This window comes from the organism of the source record quoted next, unplaced genomic scaffold (genome assembly GCF_019419815.1).
Source record: "Pyrus x bretschneideri cultivar Hongxiangsu unplaced genomic scaffold, Pyrus_bretschneideri_v1 Contig32, whole genome shotgun sequence".
In the NCBI taxonomy this organism is placed as follows: Eukaryota; Viridiplantae; Streptophyta; class Magnoliopsida; order Rosales; family Rosaceae; genus Pyrus; species Pyrus x bretschneideri.
The window spans coordinates 1,148,562-1,159,550 of NW_025999635.1; the positions used below are offsets into that span (position 1 = coordinate 1,148,562).

Genomic DNA, 10,989 nt, shown 5'->3' on the forward strand with positions numbered 1-10,989 from the left:
TGAATTAGATACGCAGCTGGTTAATAAAGAAGGTTTTATCTACTATGACAACCCACTACTTGCTGGGGTTTTGGCTGGTTGCAAAAAATTTCACGTAAATTAAGTGCTAAAATGTATTAGATTGTTTGACAACATACTATTATCAAATTTTATTTTGCAGTACATCGCATTGCCGGTACTGGAAAAGGATCTTGCGAGGATCCTTTTCTTGAAAATCCCGTGATCGTGATCATTCATCGTACATGTACGGTAAAAAATATTTCAAAATTTAAAATTTAAAATTAAATATAAATAATACTTAATGAAAACAAATCGCACGATGTATAATAAATGTTCATGATCATAAAATCTTTCAAAAAAAATGATCGGCGAGTTCCTTTTCCGTCGGGACTGACCCAAAATAATTAAAACTTTTTTTTTTTTTTTTTTTTCCTGGACTCTAGATTTGGGATTTTTGTTTGGACTGGTGGAGGTGTTCTCATGGGCCAGACCTCACTACATCTTTTTCTTTTTATTGGGCCTTACCCTAATGAAGCATTTTTATGACCCCACAAAATAAAAAAGAAGAAACAGTTAGAACCGTTGTAGAAAAACCACCAAAACAATACGCCGTCGTTTAAAGTCCTCTCCTCCTCCTCTTCCATCTGCCGTTGTCCCTACCCTTTCTGTCATTCCACGCTCGAATCTCCCCAATCATTCTCTCTATCCATCTCTTTCTCCATCTTCAATGGAAATCGATTCCCTCCCCAACGGTACCGCCGCGTCGCCGGGACCGACCCTAGGACCCGTCCCCACCGCCGCAACCCCTCCTCCTTCCTCGAAACTGAGCCACCTCGCCGACTCCCTGAAGCTGGAGCACCAGTTCCTCAGAGTCCCCTTCGAGCACTACAAGAAGACGATCCGCGCCAACCACCGCGTCGTGGAGAAGGAGATTTCCTCCGTTATTAACGGCGTATCCGAAGCCGCTGACCGGGACAACATGTCGTCGGACGACGCCGTGAATCATCTCAGCTCCCTCGTTTCCAGGCTGCAGGGGCTTAAACGAAAGGTACTGCTTTTGTAAACCTTAGCTTGGATTGTTTTATCCTGTTTGGATGACGGAGGAGTGAGAGGAAATAGAAAAGAACAGAGGTTAATCCGATGGATTCGAGGCAACCAGAGGTTAATTTGAGATTTATTAGCTCGGGCAGCTTTGATATGATTTACATTACTGTTAAACTGTTGAAAGTCATCGATCTAAATTGACATTGAACTAATCCGGATTGGATTTTTGTGGTTTAATAATTGTACCAGATTATTTTTGTTTATATTTGTGCTTTGAGTGATTGAATTTGGCTATTTGTGATTGGAATTTTCATGCTGATTGATGTGGGGTTTTTTGTGATTAAGTTGGAAGAGGGGAGTAAGACGGAGCACTTGCAGGCGCAGAGGTGCCGGGCTCGGCTTGATCATTTAGAATCGGCAGATGTGGAGAGTCTGTCTGAATGGAATGACACACGTGTGAACCGGATACTTGTGGATTACATGTTGCGGATGTCTTATTATGATACGGCAGTGAAGCTGGCAGAAAGCAGAAATATTCAGGTAGTTTTGGTTTACATTACATATTTGTGGTTCTTTATACCGAGTGCTCTGTCATCAGTTTTTTTCTTTCCAGTGTTCATAAATTCATGGAAGGTTTGAATATCATGAGTTATTGTAGTTTGAATGTATTAATTGGATTGAAGAACTTGGAAACGATGGCAATATTATTATATATCTGGCAATCAAACGGTTTTATTATTATAGTCATGCTCATTATCCAATTGCTTACTCTACTTTACAATTGGAAGAGGGATTCATCTTCACATTTGCTAACGATGGAAAGAAATTATATTTTTGACATTAATGAAGGAATTATGAACTAAATTTTAGCTCACAAAGTCTATATAATGAAAGAAAGCAGCTTATTGCTTTCATAATTGATAGGTTGGAACTTTTATGGTCTAGTATAGGAGTTAGGAAGTGAAGGTAAGTAGAATAAATAGGGGATACTAGCTTTTATTGCCGCAGGTTCATTGGCTTGTTAGAATCCCTTCTTTCTTATTGCTAGTGGTGCAGATTGAAGAATTTTTCCATATTTCTGTTTGTACGTGTTGGCAACTTGATTAGTTTCTTATGTGTCAGGATTTTGTTGATATTGATGTATTCCAAGAAGCAAAAAAGGTTATTGAAGCCCTTCAGAATAAGGAGGTAGGCCCTGCCCTAGCCTGGTGTGCCGAGAACAAGTCACGGTTAAAGAAATCCAAGGTATGCGCTCCCTTTCGTTTTGGGGGAGGTAGGGTTGAGAAGCATGCTATTTGGTGGATTGGAAGAGTTTGCTAATACTACTCTTCTGTCAGTAAAGTTATCTGTTCTGTTGCTTGTTTTTGAAAGAAATTAGCAAAAAAATACTCTGTACATAAGTTTAGGAGGATGGTGATTCTTTCAATGTGTCCTGCCGTTCTTTTATGTGAAATTTGATTTATTTGTTCGAGTTTGGCTTTCTACGGTATGCTTCTATCATACTTGGACTGCATACTAGGAGATGGAAGTAAAAAGAAAATGACATTTTTCTTTCATATATTCTAATTCATTTTGCTGCTATATTGTTGTGAAAGATTCCCTGTAGTTGAGCTGCAGTGCTTCCGTAAGTATGTTGGTTCTACTAAATTTCTAACAACTGCTTGTGAATTTCTGATAAAATGGTTCTTGAAATTCATTTGTTTGAGTTGGTACTGCAAACTGTTTCCTTCCTCAAATTAGATAACTAGACAAAGGTTCCTGTTGACAGTTATACCATTTGAATTGTAGTTCGATTGTTTTATATTATCTAATGCTGAATTCTTTATTGATGGCAGAGTAAATTCGAGTTTCAGCTGAGACTTCAAGAGTTTATAGAGTTGGTACGAGCTGAAAATAACTTGCGAGCGATCACATATGCTCAAAAGTACCTAGCACCATGGGGAACTACTCATATGAAAGAATTCCAGCGGGTCTTTGTAACAGTAGCTTATAAGAGTACTACAGAATGTGCTCCGTACAAGGTGATCTATTTTTCTCTAGATTGGGAAATTCTTTTACGGAGTACTTTGAATCTTTGGCAGCATTATAGGTTTTTACTTATCTGAAATTAACTGTGCCACAGTTTTTGTTGGAATAGACATACTGATATTTAAGGGACTAAAGTAAAAAAGTTAACGAATATGATTTTGAGACTATGGTCTCTGTTTTCCCCAAATCTTGTGGGAATGAGCTGAATAGGACAATGTGCTAAATGGTACCCATGTTTAATTGAACTTATTACTATGTAGGAAAGATGTTTTGTTGAACACAAACTAGTACATATTTGCCTGCACCATCTCTTTGTGGTGGTGGTTCCTCACAGATTAATTTTCGTCTCTGTTAGTCATGGAGCCTTCAATATTCCCGGTATGGAATCCTTTGATATACAGGACTAGGTTTTCAAGAATAGACTCATTTTCTGTGCCATCTCCTTGGGAAATAATATATTTTGAACTACACATTTTAGGGAGATGTATTGGTTTGGTGGTTATATTTATCTTTGGAGCTGCATGGTAAAGGTCAATCTCTGATTGTAATTTTTTTATTTTTTTGTTAATTATGTTTTCCAGGTTTTATTTGAGCCAAAGCAATGGGATTACCTGGTTGACCAATTCAAACAGGAATTCTGCAAGTTATATGGCATGACGCTTGAGCCTTTGCTGAATATTTATCTGCAAGCAGGCCTGTCTGCTCTTAAAACCCCGTATCCTATAACAGTTGTTTATCGATCTGTAGTTTACTGTTTTCCACTTATCTATTAATCAGGAGTGTTCTAGGCTTGGTACAATCGATTTCACTTTATATGGAGTTGACTCCCAAAGCTTCTTTGGCTTTGAGCTGCATCGTTGCCTATGTGACCTGCAGAACAAAACTCTAGAGCGGGAGGGTGAAACAGCCATAGCATATGTACATACTTATGTGATTGAAATAGTGAACCAAAATTTTTGTATATGGAATGAAGTTTTGACAATGCGTACTGTGTATTTCTTTCGTTGTGGAAATTTAGTATTTTCGTCCATTTCTTGCTAACTTTTAAGGGTTTTATGTCATAATATCCAGAGTCATTAGGTGGTCGTGGTTTAGCTCCCTGATTGGTGTTTTGACACTTCACATTCACCTTGAGCACATGACCGCTTGCATTGCAGCTGTTAATTGCATTTATAGATTTCGTTTTGCCTTGACCTGATTCAGATACTGTTATGATGATGATTGCACCAAGGAGGATCCGCTATCACAGGAGGGTTTCCGGAAACTAGCCCTGCCCTTACCTTATTCTAAGCAGCATCATTCGAAGCTTGTTTGCTACATAACTAAGGAACTAATGGACACAGAGAACCCACCGCAAGTCTTGCCCAACGGCTATGTCTACAGCACTAAGGTTCGATTGCATTTTATGTAGTAAAAAGTAAGAACAAGATCTTTGTTAATTCAGTCTTGAAATATTCTTCTTGATTTATGTTTTGGAGGCAGGCTCTTGAAGAAATGGCGAGGAAGAATGATGGTAAGATTACTTGTCCAAGGACAGGATTGGTATGCAATTTCACAGATCTGGTGAAGGCATATATATCATGAATATAAATATTATTGCCCTTTTAAATTATTCAAGTTCGTTATTAATCTGTAATTCTGGGATTTCTAACTGTCAAAACATCCTCCTCTCTGTCTATGTACATAAACAGGAATGCTCTCCTAAGGTCCTCATTTTGAGGACCCGTGAGGTCCTATTTCATTTCAACCCTTAAAATTAATTTGACTGTGAAATAATCCAAAATATGATATTATCCCTGTTACAACATAACAAAATAATAATTTTGATATAAAAAAAAAAACAAGAAGAGTTTCAGGCGTGAATGTCATATATCCGGTATGTTGTAAAAGGGATAATATCATATCTTGTTATTATCCCTGTTACAACATTTTTATTTTGTTATGGTGTAACATGGATAATATCATATTTTGGATTATTTCAGTCAGATTAATCTTATGGGTTGAAATGAAATAGGACCTCACAGGTCCTCAAAATGAGGACCTTAGGAGAGAATTTCTGCCTACATAAAATGCTTTCCTGCCGGACGTCCGGCTCATTCCTCAACTTGGAAGTTGGTATTACTGGTGGGGGATTGAAGCATGCACATATATGCAGAATTTATTTTCAAGTTGCTGAACGGAAGACATTCCACACTTGTTAATATTTCAATTAATTTACTCTACTGCTTTGAGCTGTAAAAACCAAGTCATGGGAATCCAAGTTGACGGGCTCTAAACCCAACTTGCTGGGTGAAGTAGCTACAGTTTTTAATACAAGCGATATTTAAACTCGGACATCCTATGAAATTAGTGTGAAAATAATTTCTCCTGTTTAAACAGAAAGTTTTATAAACTAAGTATTACTAAAATAGATTTTCGTTTTTTCTTGAATCACACAAGGTAGGGCAAACAAAAACGTGGATGAATGATAGCATGTTGGTTATGATGATGAGCAGGTGGCTTGTAGATCACATGTCAATGTTGCTATGCCAAGTACAAATGGTGTTGTCCACCTGAGTAACTTAGTTATCTTTTCGCCAAAGTTTACCACTATTCTAAAAATCCCTGCCTAACAAGTACAAATCATGTTGTCCACCAGAGTAACCTAGTTATCTTTTCGCCAAAGCTTACCACTGTTCTAAACAGCGCTAGGCAGCTAGCCACTACTCTGATTAATGCCTAGGCGTTTGATAATTAAGAAAGGGCGCCTAGACCTGCTGAGGTGCCCGTCCAGGCCCGCATAGACACTTGTTTAAGTTGCAACTCACTCAGATAGAAAATAGATAACTTTCATTTTGCATTTTATTGTTTTCAATAAATTGTAAAAGATTTATTGAACACTTAAATAAGCACACATTATATGTTTGTTTACTATGTTTTCATTATTTTCTAATACTTTATAATATATATGTCATTCTATTTTCTAGCTTATGATGAAATTATATATATTTTAAGTATAAACAGATATTTATTTACATAAAATACAATAAATTTACTTAAATCCATTTAGACGTTAAGCCTCAACCCGTTGTCCATTTAACGTTTAACGTTTATTAGAACCTTGAAACTCACAAGAAAAAACACTAAAAAAAAAAGGCCCATTAAATATGGAGTGTCGGAGGAGGAAAGGATTGTGGCAGACATGGGGAAGGACAGTATATGAATGATAAAGTACAACTACAATTTAATTGAGAACAATTTTTTGTTTTTTGAACCAAAAATAAGCATAACCTTTCTCCTTCATTTCCTCTATCATTTTAATCCCTTTTTCTTCTTATATATACCTAAAGGGGCGGATCTGTAAAAGCCCCATTAAATATGGAGTGTCGGAGGAGGAAAGGATAGTGGGAGACATGCGGAAGGAATGTATATGAATGATAAAGTACAACTACAAGTTAGTTGAGAACAATTTTCTGTATTTTGAGCCAAAAATAAGCATAATTTTTCTCCTTCATTTCCTCTATCATTTTAATCCCTTTTTCTTCTCATACACACTTAAAGGGGCAGATTTGTGATACCATTTTTTTTACACAACTTTTTATGAGATTCACTCTGTAATGTATTTTAACGTTCTAAACCGTCAATCTCTTCGAATTATACTAACAAAATAGCACCATTACAAATCAACTCAAACGAAAAAAATTGACTCCATTCAATTATATGTCATTGTAACCAATTTTCTATCTCTTTGGGCATCATTGTCAGAAAGTTTTCAGCTCGACAATCACACCGTTACATGGTGTTATTAATTTAGATGTTACAACTTATAATACCAGTGAATAACACAATTTTTTTCTGCAAAATCAATCAACAATAGTTAAGTTGTCACCGATATATCATATTGATAATAATGAAACTCATATGATATAACGTGAAGAATTGATAATATTACATCATAGTTACAATGAAAAACGTTAAATTAGTAAGATGAGATTCACTTCTATAAGTGACATTGACACTACTATCTGAAAGATGATGCTAGAGAGGCCATCTTTTTAAATCATATTTGAAGATGACAAAATAATGTGGTGGTTGATGGTTAAATTATTTCTTATTTTGAACAAACGGTATTATCTCCGCTAAGGGGGAGGGGGTGAGTTTAACTTTATAATGGACTAGCAATAATGTGATTCAAATTTGCATTTAACGAGAAGCAAACTTATGACCTTTCATTTATAAGTGAAGAGGAATACCACTAGAATTCTTTCTTTAAATCATTTAAAATAAAATTCAATCACCACATCATTTAGTTTAAAAAAATATGGTCCAAAAAGATGAAGCATTTCCTTATATAAATTGATTATGGTAAAAAATCAAACCATTAAAAACAATAATGTTTTTGTTCTAATATTCTTGGCGTGCTTGGATCATATTACTCGGATAATATAACAATATTCCAAACCAAAGTCACAATTCAGAATACCTTTTTATTGTTCCATCGATCGTCATAGTGCACTAGAAGCAACACCAAAAGAATCCCAGGACAAAAAGTTGGAACAAAACTATAATTTTGCTATGCCAGGGATAAATGGTGTTGTCTGCCTGAGTTGCCAAGTTGTCATTTCACCGAAGTTTTCAAGAAAAAGAACAAAAGAAATGCACATTTGCTGTTTTTAGTTTGAAAAATGTTAGGTAGACCAAATTTGTAAAGCATGTGATGTATCATTAATAAAAAATAATTACGTTAATCAATACTTAAGTAATAATTTAATCATCAACAATTACGTCATATTTCTTACAAAAGTTAATTTAGTTAAATAGTTTCCCTAGGATTACACTTCTTAGTTTTTAACTTAGTATTTTAAATATAGAGAATATTGAATTTGTGACTCATTTTGTGTGGAGATTTATAGTGTCAAAGCCACTCAACCTTGTAAAAGTCTTGATGACTTGTTTCAAACAAAATTGAAAGTAGCAATCTAGCAGGGACTATGATTTTTTTTTCTCATTTTTTTATCTCCTTTCATCTCCTCCTTTTACATCTATAAAAAATTAATATAAGATATTGACGTGACTTTACATGACCGTTCAAATAGGATGAGAAGGAAGAAGAGAAAAAAAGAAAAGAAAATCCTACTTCATCTAGCTGACACTCTCATTTGGAAAAGAATAAAAAGTTGTCGGCAATTATTCCACTTTATAAAGTAGTTGTCTTGTAGAAAAAGAGAGTGAGAGAGAGAGAGAAATAGGGAGCAAAACGACTCAATTTTGATGCAACAATATGACAATCACGACCGTTGGATTCTAAAACATTGCCAAACTCAACAGAATTTATTTGAAGTCACTTCTATAAAACGTGGACTGTTGCATCCATATACCGACCCTGCTTAAACTTGAACATTTCAGTTATAGAAATTTGAAATCTCAAATTTGGTTTCGAAGTGTATTTGCTACTTTATCTGCAAAATTTCAGAGTTCTAGCTCCAAGATTCAGTTCTATTTTCTCCGGAAAAAGAAAAAGAAAAGTAAGTTTGAGTAGTTTCTTGTTTTTTCTTTTTTTCATCAAAATGTTGTGTCAACTATTTTATGATTTTTTTTTTGGTGCAACCGGAGTGACAGAGCACTTATGATCATCAGATTTGATGAATGTTCAACAAATTTCAATTACTAGATCAAATCCGACGGTTATAAGCGCTTCAACACTATGTCTTGAGAAATTTTGATTTTTTTAGGACAACTACTAATTATATTAGTTGTGTGTGTTTGTCCAGTAATTCTGAAATTCAAATCCAAAGGCCGGAATGGAAAACTCGCATATGGAAGTAAGTTGCATATGGGCAGCGAAAACTCAAAAACCTACTGAGTCTCTAGATCAGAAATATTGGAAGAAAATATTTATATCATCGTGTTTGTGTGCTGTCCTATTAGATCCATTGTTCCTCTACGTTCCTATTCTGAAGGATGATATCAAGTGCCTTATGTTAGATCCAAAGTTGAAGATAGTCACTCTTCTTTTAAGATCACTCACAGATTTTTTTTATTTAATGGACATCATTATTCGAATGTATAGATCTGAGAACTATTCGAGTTTAATCGATGAACTTAACCACAGACAACACCAGCTGAATTTTAATTTTGTGCTGAACACTTGTGTGCCAAGAATAGCCAAGACAATATGGGCGTCATATGATATCTTAATTGACATTGTAGCTCTTCTTCCCCTTTCACAGGTAAGAACTTAAATCCCTTTCTTGGAGTAATTGTTTTCCCTATTTGCTTTGCCTGTGGCCAAAACGGATTTTTTCGTGTTAAATGCACAAAACTGACAAACAATATAATATATGTTTGGGTCTCACATACACTTTGTTAGAGAGTATTAATTTTGTGTTCTAGACAACATTGTTATTCATCCATCAATTTTTACTGTTGGCACTACTAATGAATGGCATCCAGGTGGCAATCCTCGTTTTCTTCTCAAAAATGAGTGACTTGAGATATTTGACTACAACAAGGATGGTTCTTATGAACGTTTTCACTATGTTGCAATATGTGTCACGAGTTCTTCGCATCTACCTCTTACTTAAAGAAATCCAAAAAATGCCTTTAAAAGAGGAGATTAGAGCGACTTCAACATGGGTTAAAGGTGTTCTCAATTTCTCTATGTACATCATTGCTAGTCATGTAAGTTTCAATATATATCTCTTTTTTGTCGAATCAATTCTTATTATCCTGATCTCACTTTTGTTTATTAAAAAAAGAGTGAAATGACTATTTTGAAGTAACCATAACATCTAAAATATTAATAATTTCCTAAGGCTTTTTTTTTTTTGTATGTTTAATTTTCAGGTAGCTGGAGCCCTGTGGTATTTTTTTGCTATTCAACGAATGATGATTTGCTGGCATTCTGCATGTCAAAAAAATGATGGATGTGATAACAGAATGTTTGGTTGTCACGATCACCACTTCTTTAGAAATACCACAATTCTAAATGATTTATGCCCTGTCAGTGTTGGTGACAATTCATCAGGCACGATGTTCTTTGATTTTGGTATATTTGCCACTGTGCTTAAATATGATGTTGTAGGATCAACCAGTTATTTCAAAAAGTTATTGAACTGTTTCTGGTGGGGTTTGCGAAATTTAAGGTTTGTACATTTTTGTCTTTCTTTATTGAAAAATTTAAACTTTTTAAGGTCCTTGAATTTGTTCATAATTTATATGAATTCTTTATGTTGAGGATCTAAATTACATCGAGAACCTAAAGTATTGCTTCAACGAAATAGAGTTGAGTAGAAGGACTCGTAGAGATTAAAAATCAAGTTGAGAGACAAAAATGTTATCTTGGATAAATTTTAGGAAGAAGGGACCATAGAACCAAATAAACCCTTGGAATAATGGTTGTAAATTGTAAGTTTATAACTTGAAATTTGATATCTTATATAATGATCCATTAATTTCATTTTTGCAGTTCCTTTGGTTCAAATCTAGAGCCAAGTGCTGATGGATGGGAGAATCTCTATACGGTTTTTATTTCTATAAGTGGCTTGCTTCTGTTTTTATATCTCATCGGAAATTTGCAGGTTTGCTTAAAAAACTTTTCGTATGTCTATCATTAAGTGCTATTAATCACTCCAACTACGTAAACTTGATATGTGAAGATTTTGATATCCATCAAATTCACTCTAATCTAATATATGTTAAGTATTCTTAAACTACATATATGTTAAGTATGATTTTTTTTTTTCACTAAATCTAAATGTCATGTACAAGAAATTTTTACTTGTAACAGGAACACTTACCACATAATGTATTATTCTACGTGTTATCATATAAGTAGATGACATAGATGATATTCTCGGTTTTAGGATATATTTATAAAAACCAAATCTGTGTGTAATTAGAATGAGATAGTAACACCATGTGATCGCGTTCTAGTTT

General features: G+C 34.7%; 2 protein-coding genes across 4 annotated transcripts in view; both read left to right on the plus strand.

Moving 5' to 3' along the window:
* The first annotated feature begins 602 nt into the window (after positions 1–602).
* On the plus strand, positions 603–5,406 carry LOC103948338 (protein MAEA homolog). Of its 2 annotated transcripts, none has more exons than XM_048590553.1 (7): positions 603–1,048; positions 1,390–1,584; positions 2,167–2,289; positions 2,880–3,065; positions 3,654–3,787; positions 4,276–4,462; positions 4,551–5,406. In XM_048590553.1, the coding sequence occupies exons 1-7, from the start codon at positions 728–730 to the stop codon at positions 4,560–4,562; spliced, it is 1,158 nt and encodes a 385-aa protein (XP_048446510.1). In that variant the 5' UTR covers positions 603–727; the 3' UTR covers positions 4,563–5,406. The 2 variants fall into 2 exon arrangements, with proteins under 2 accessions (XP_048446510.1, XP_048446509.1); XM_048590552.1 differs by having other exon boundaries at positions 604–1,048; positions 4,555–5,406.
* Positions 5,407–8,283: 2,877 nt separating this feature from the next.
* The window catches only part of LOC103936744, an 86,204-nt gene continuing 83,498 nt past the window's right edge, over positions 8,284–10,989 (plus strand). The window contains exons 1-5 of one of the 2 annotated variants that reach the window (XM_048590543.1): positions 8,284–8,576; positions 8,823–9,281; positions 9,505–9,732; positions 9,898–10,196; positions 10,520–10,631. In XM_048590543.1, the coding sequence (XP_048446500.1) occupies positions 8,853–9,281; positions 9,505–9,732; positions 9,898–10,196; positions 10,520–10,631 (1,068 nt within the window). In that variant the 5' untranslated portion in view covers positions 8,284–8,576; positions 8,823–8,852. The remainder of the gene's footprint in view (positions 8,577–8,822; positions 9,282–9,504; positions 9,733–9,897; positions 10,197–10,519; positions 10,632–10,989) is intronic. The other variant, XM_048590542.1, reaches the window with a different exon arrangement.

Excerpts from the sequence above, each read along its gene's own strand:
- LOC103948338 (XM_048590552.1), top strand. The coding sequence starts at position 728 with ATGGAAATCGATTCCCTCCCCAACGGTACCGCCGCGTCGCCGGGACCG. Across the intron at positions 1,049-1,389 it reads TGCAGGGGCTTAAACGAAAG|TTGGAAGAGGGGAGTAAGAC; the intron begins GTACTGCTTTTG and ends TTTGTGATTAAG. Across the intron at positions 3,788-4,275 it reads CTGTCTGCTCTTAAAACCCC|ATACTGTTATGATGATGATT; the intron begins GTATCCTATAAC and ends GACCTGATTCAG.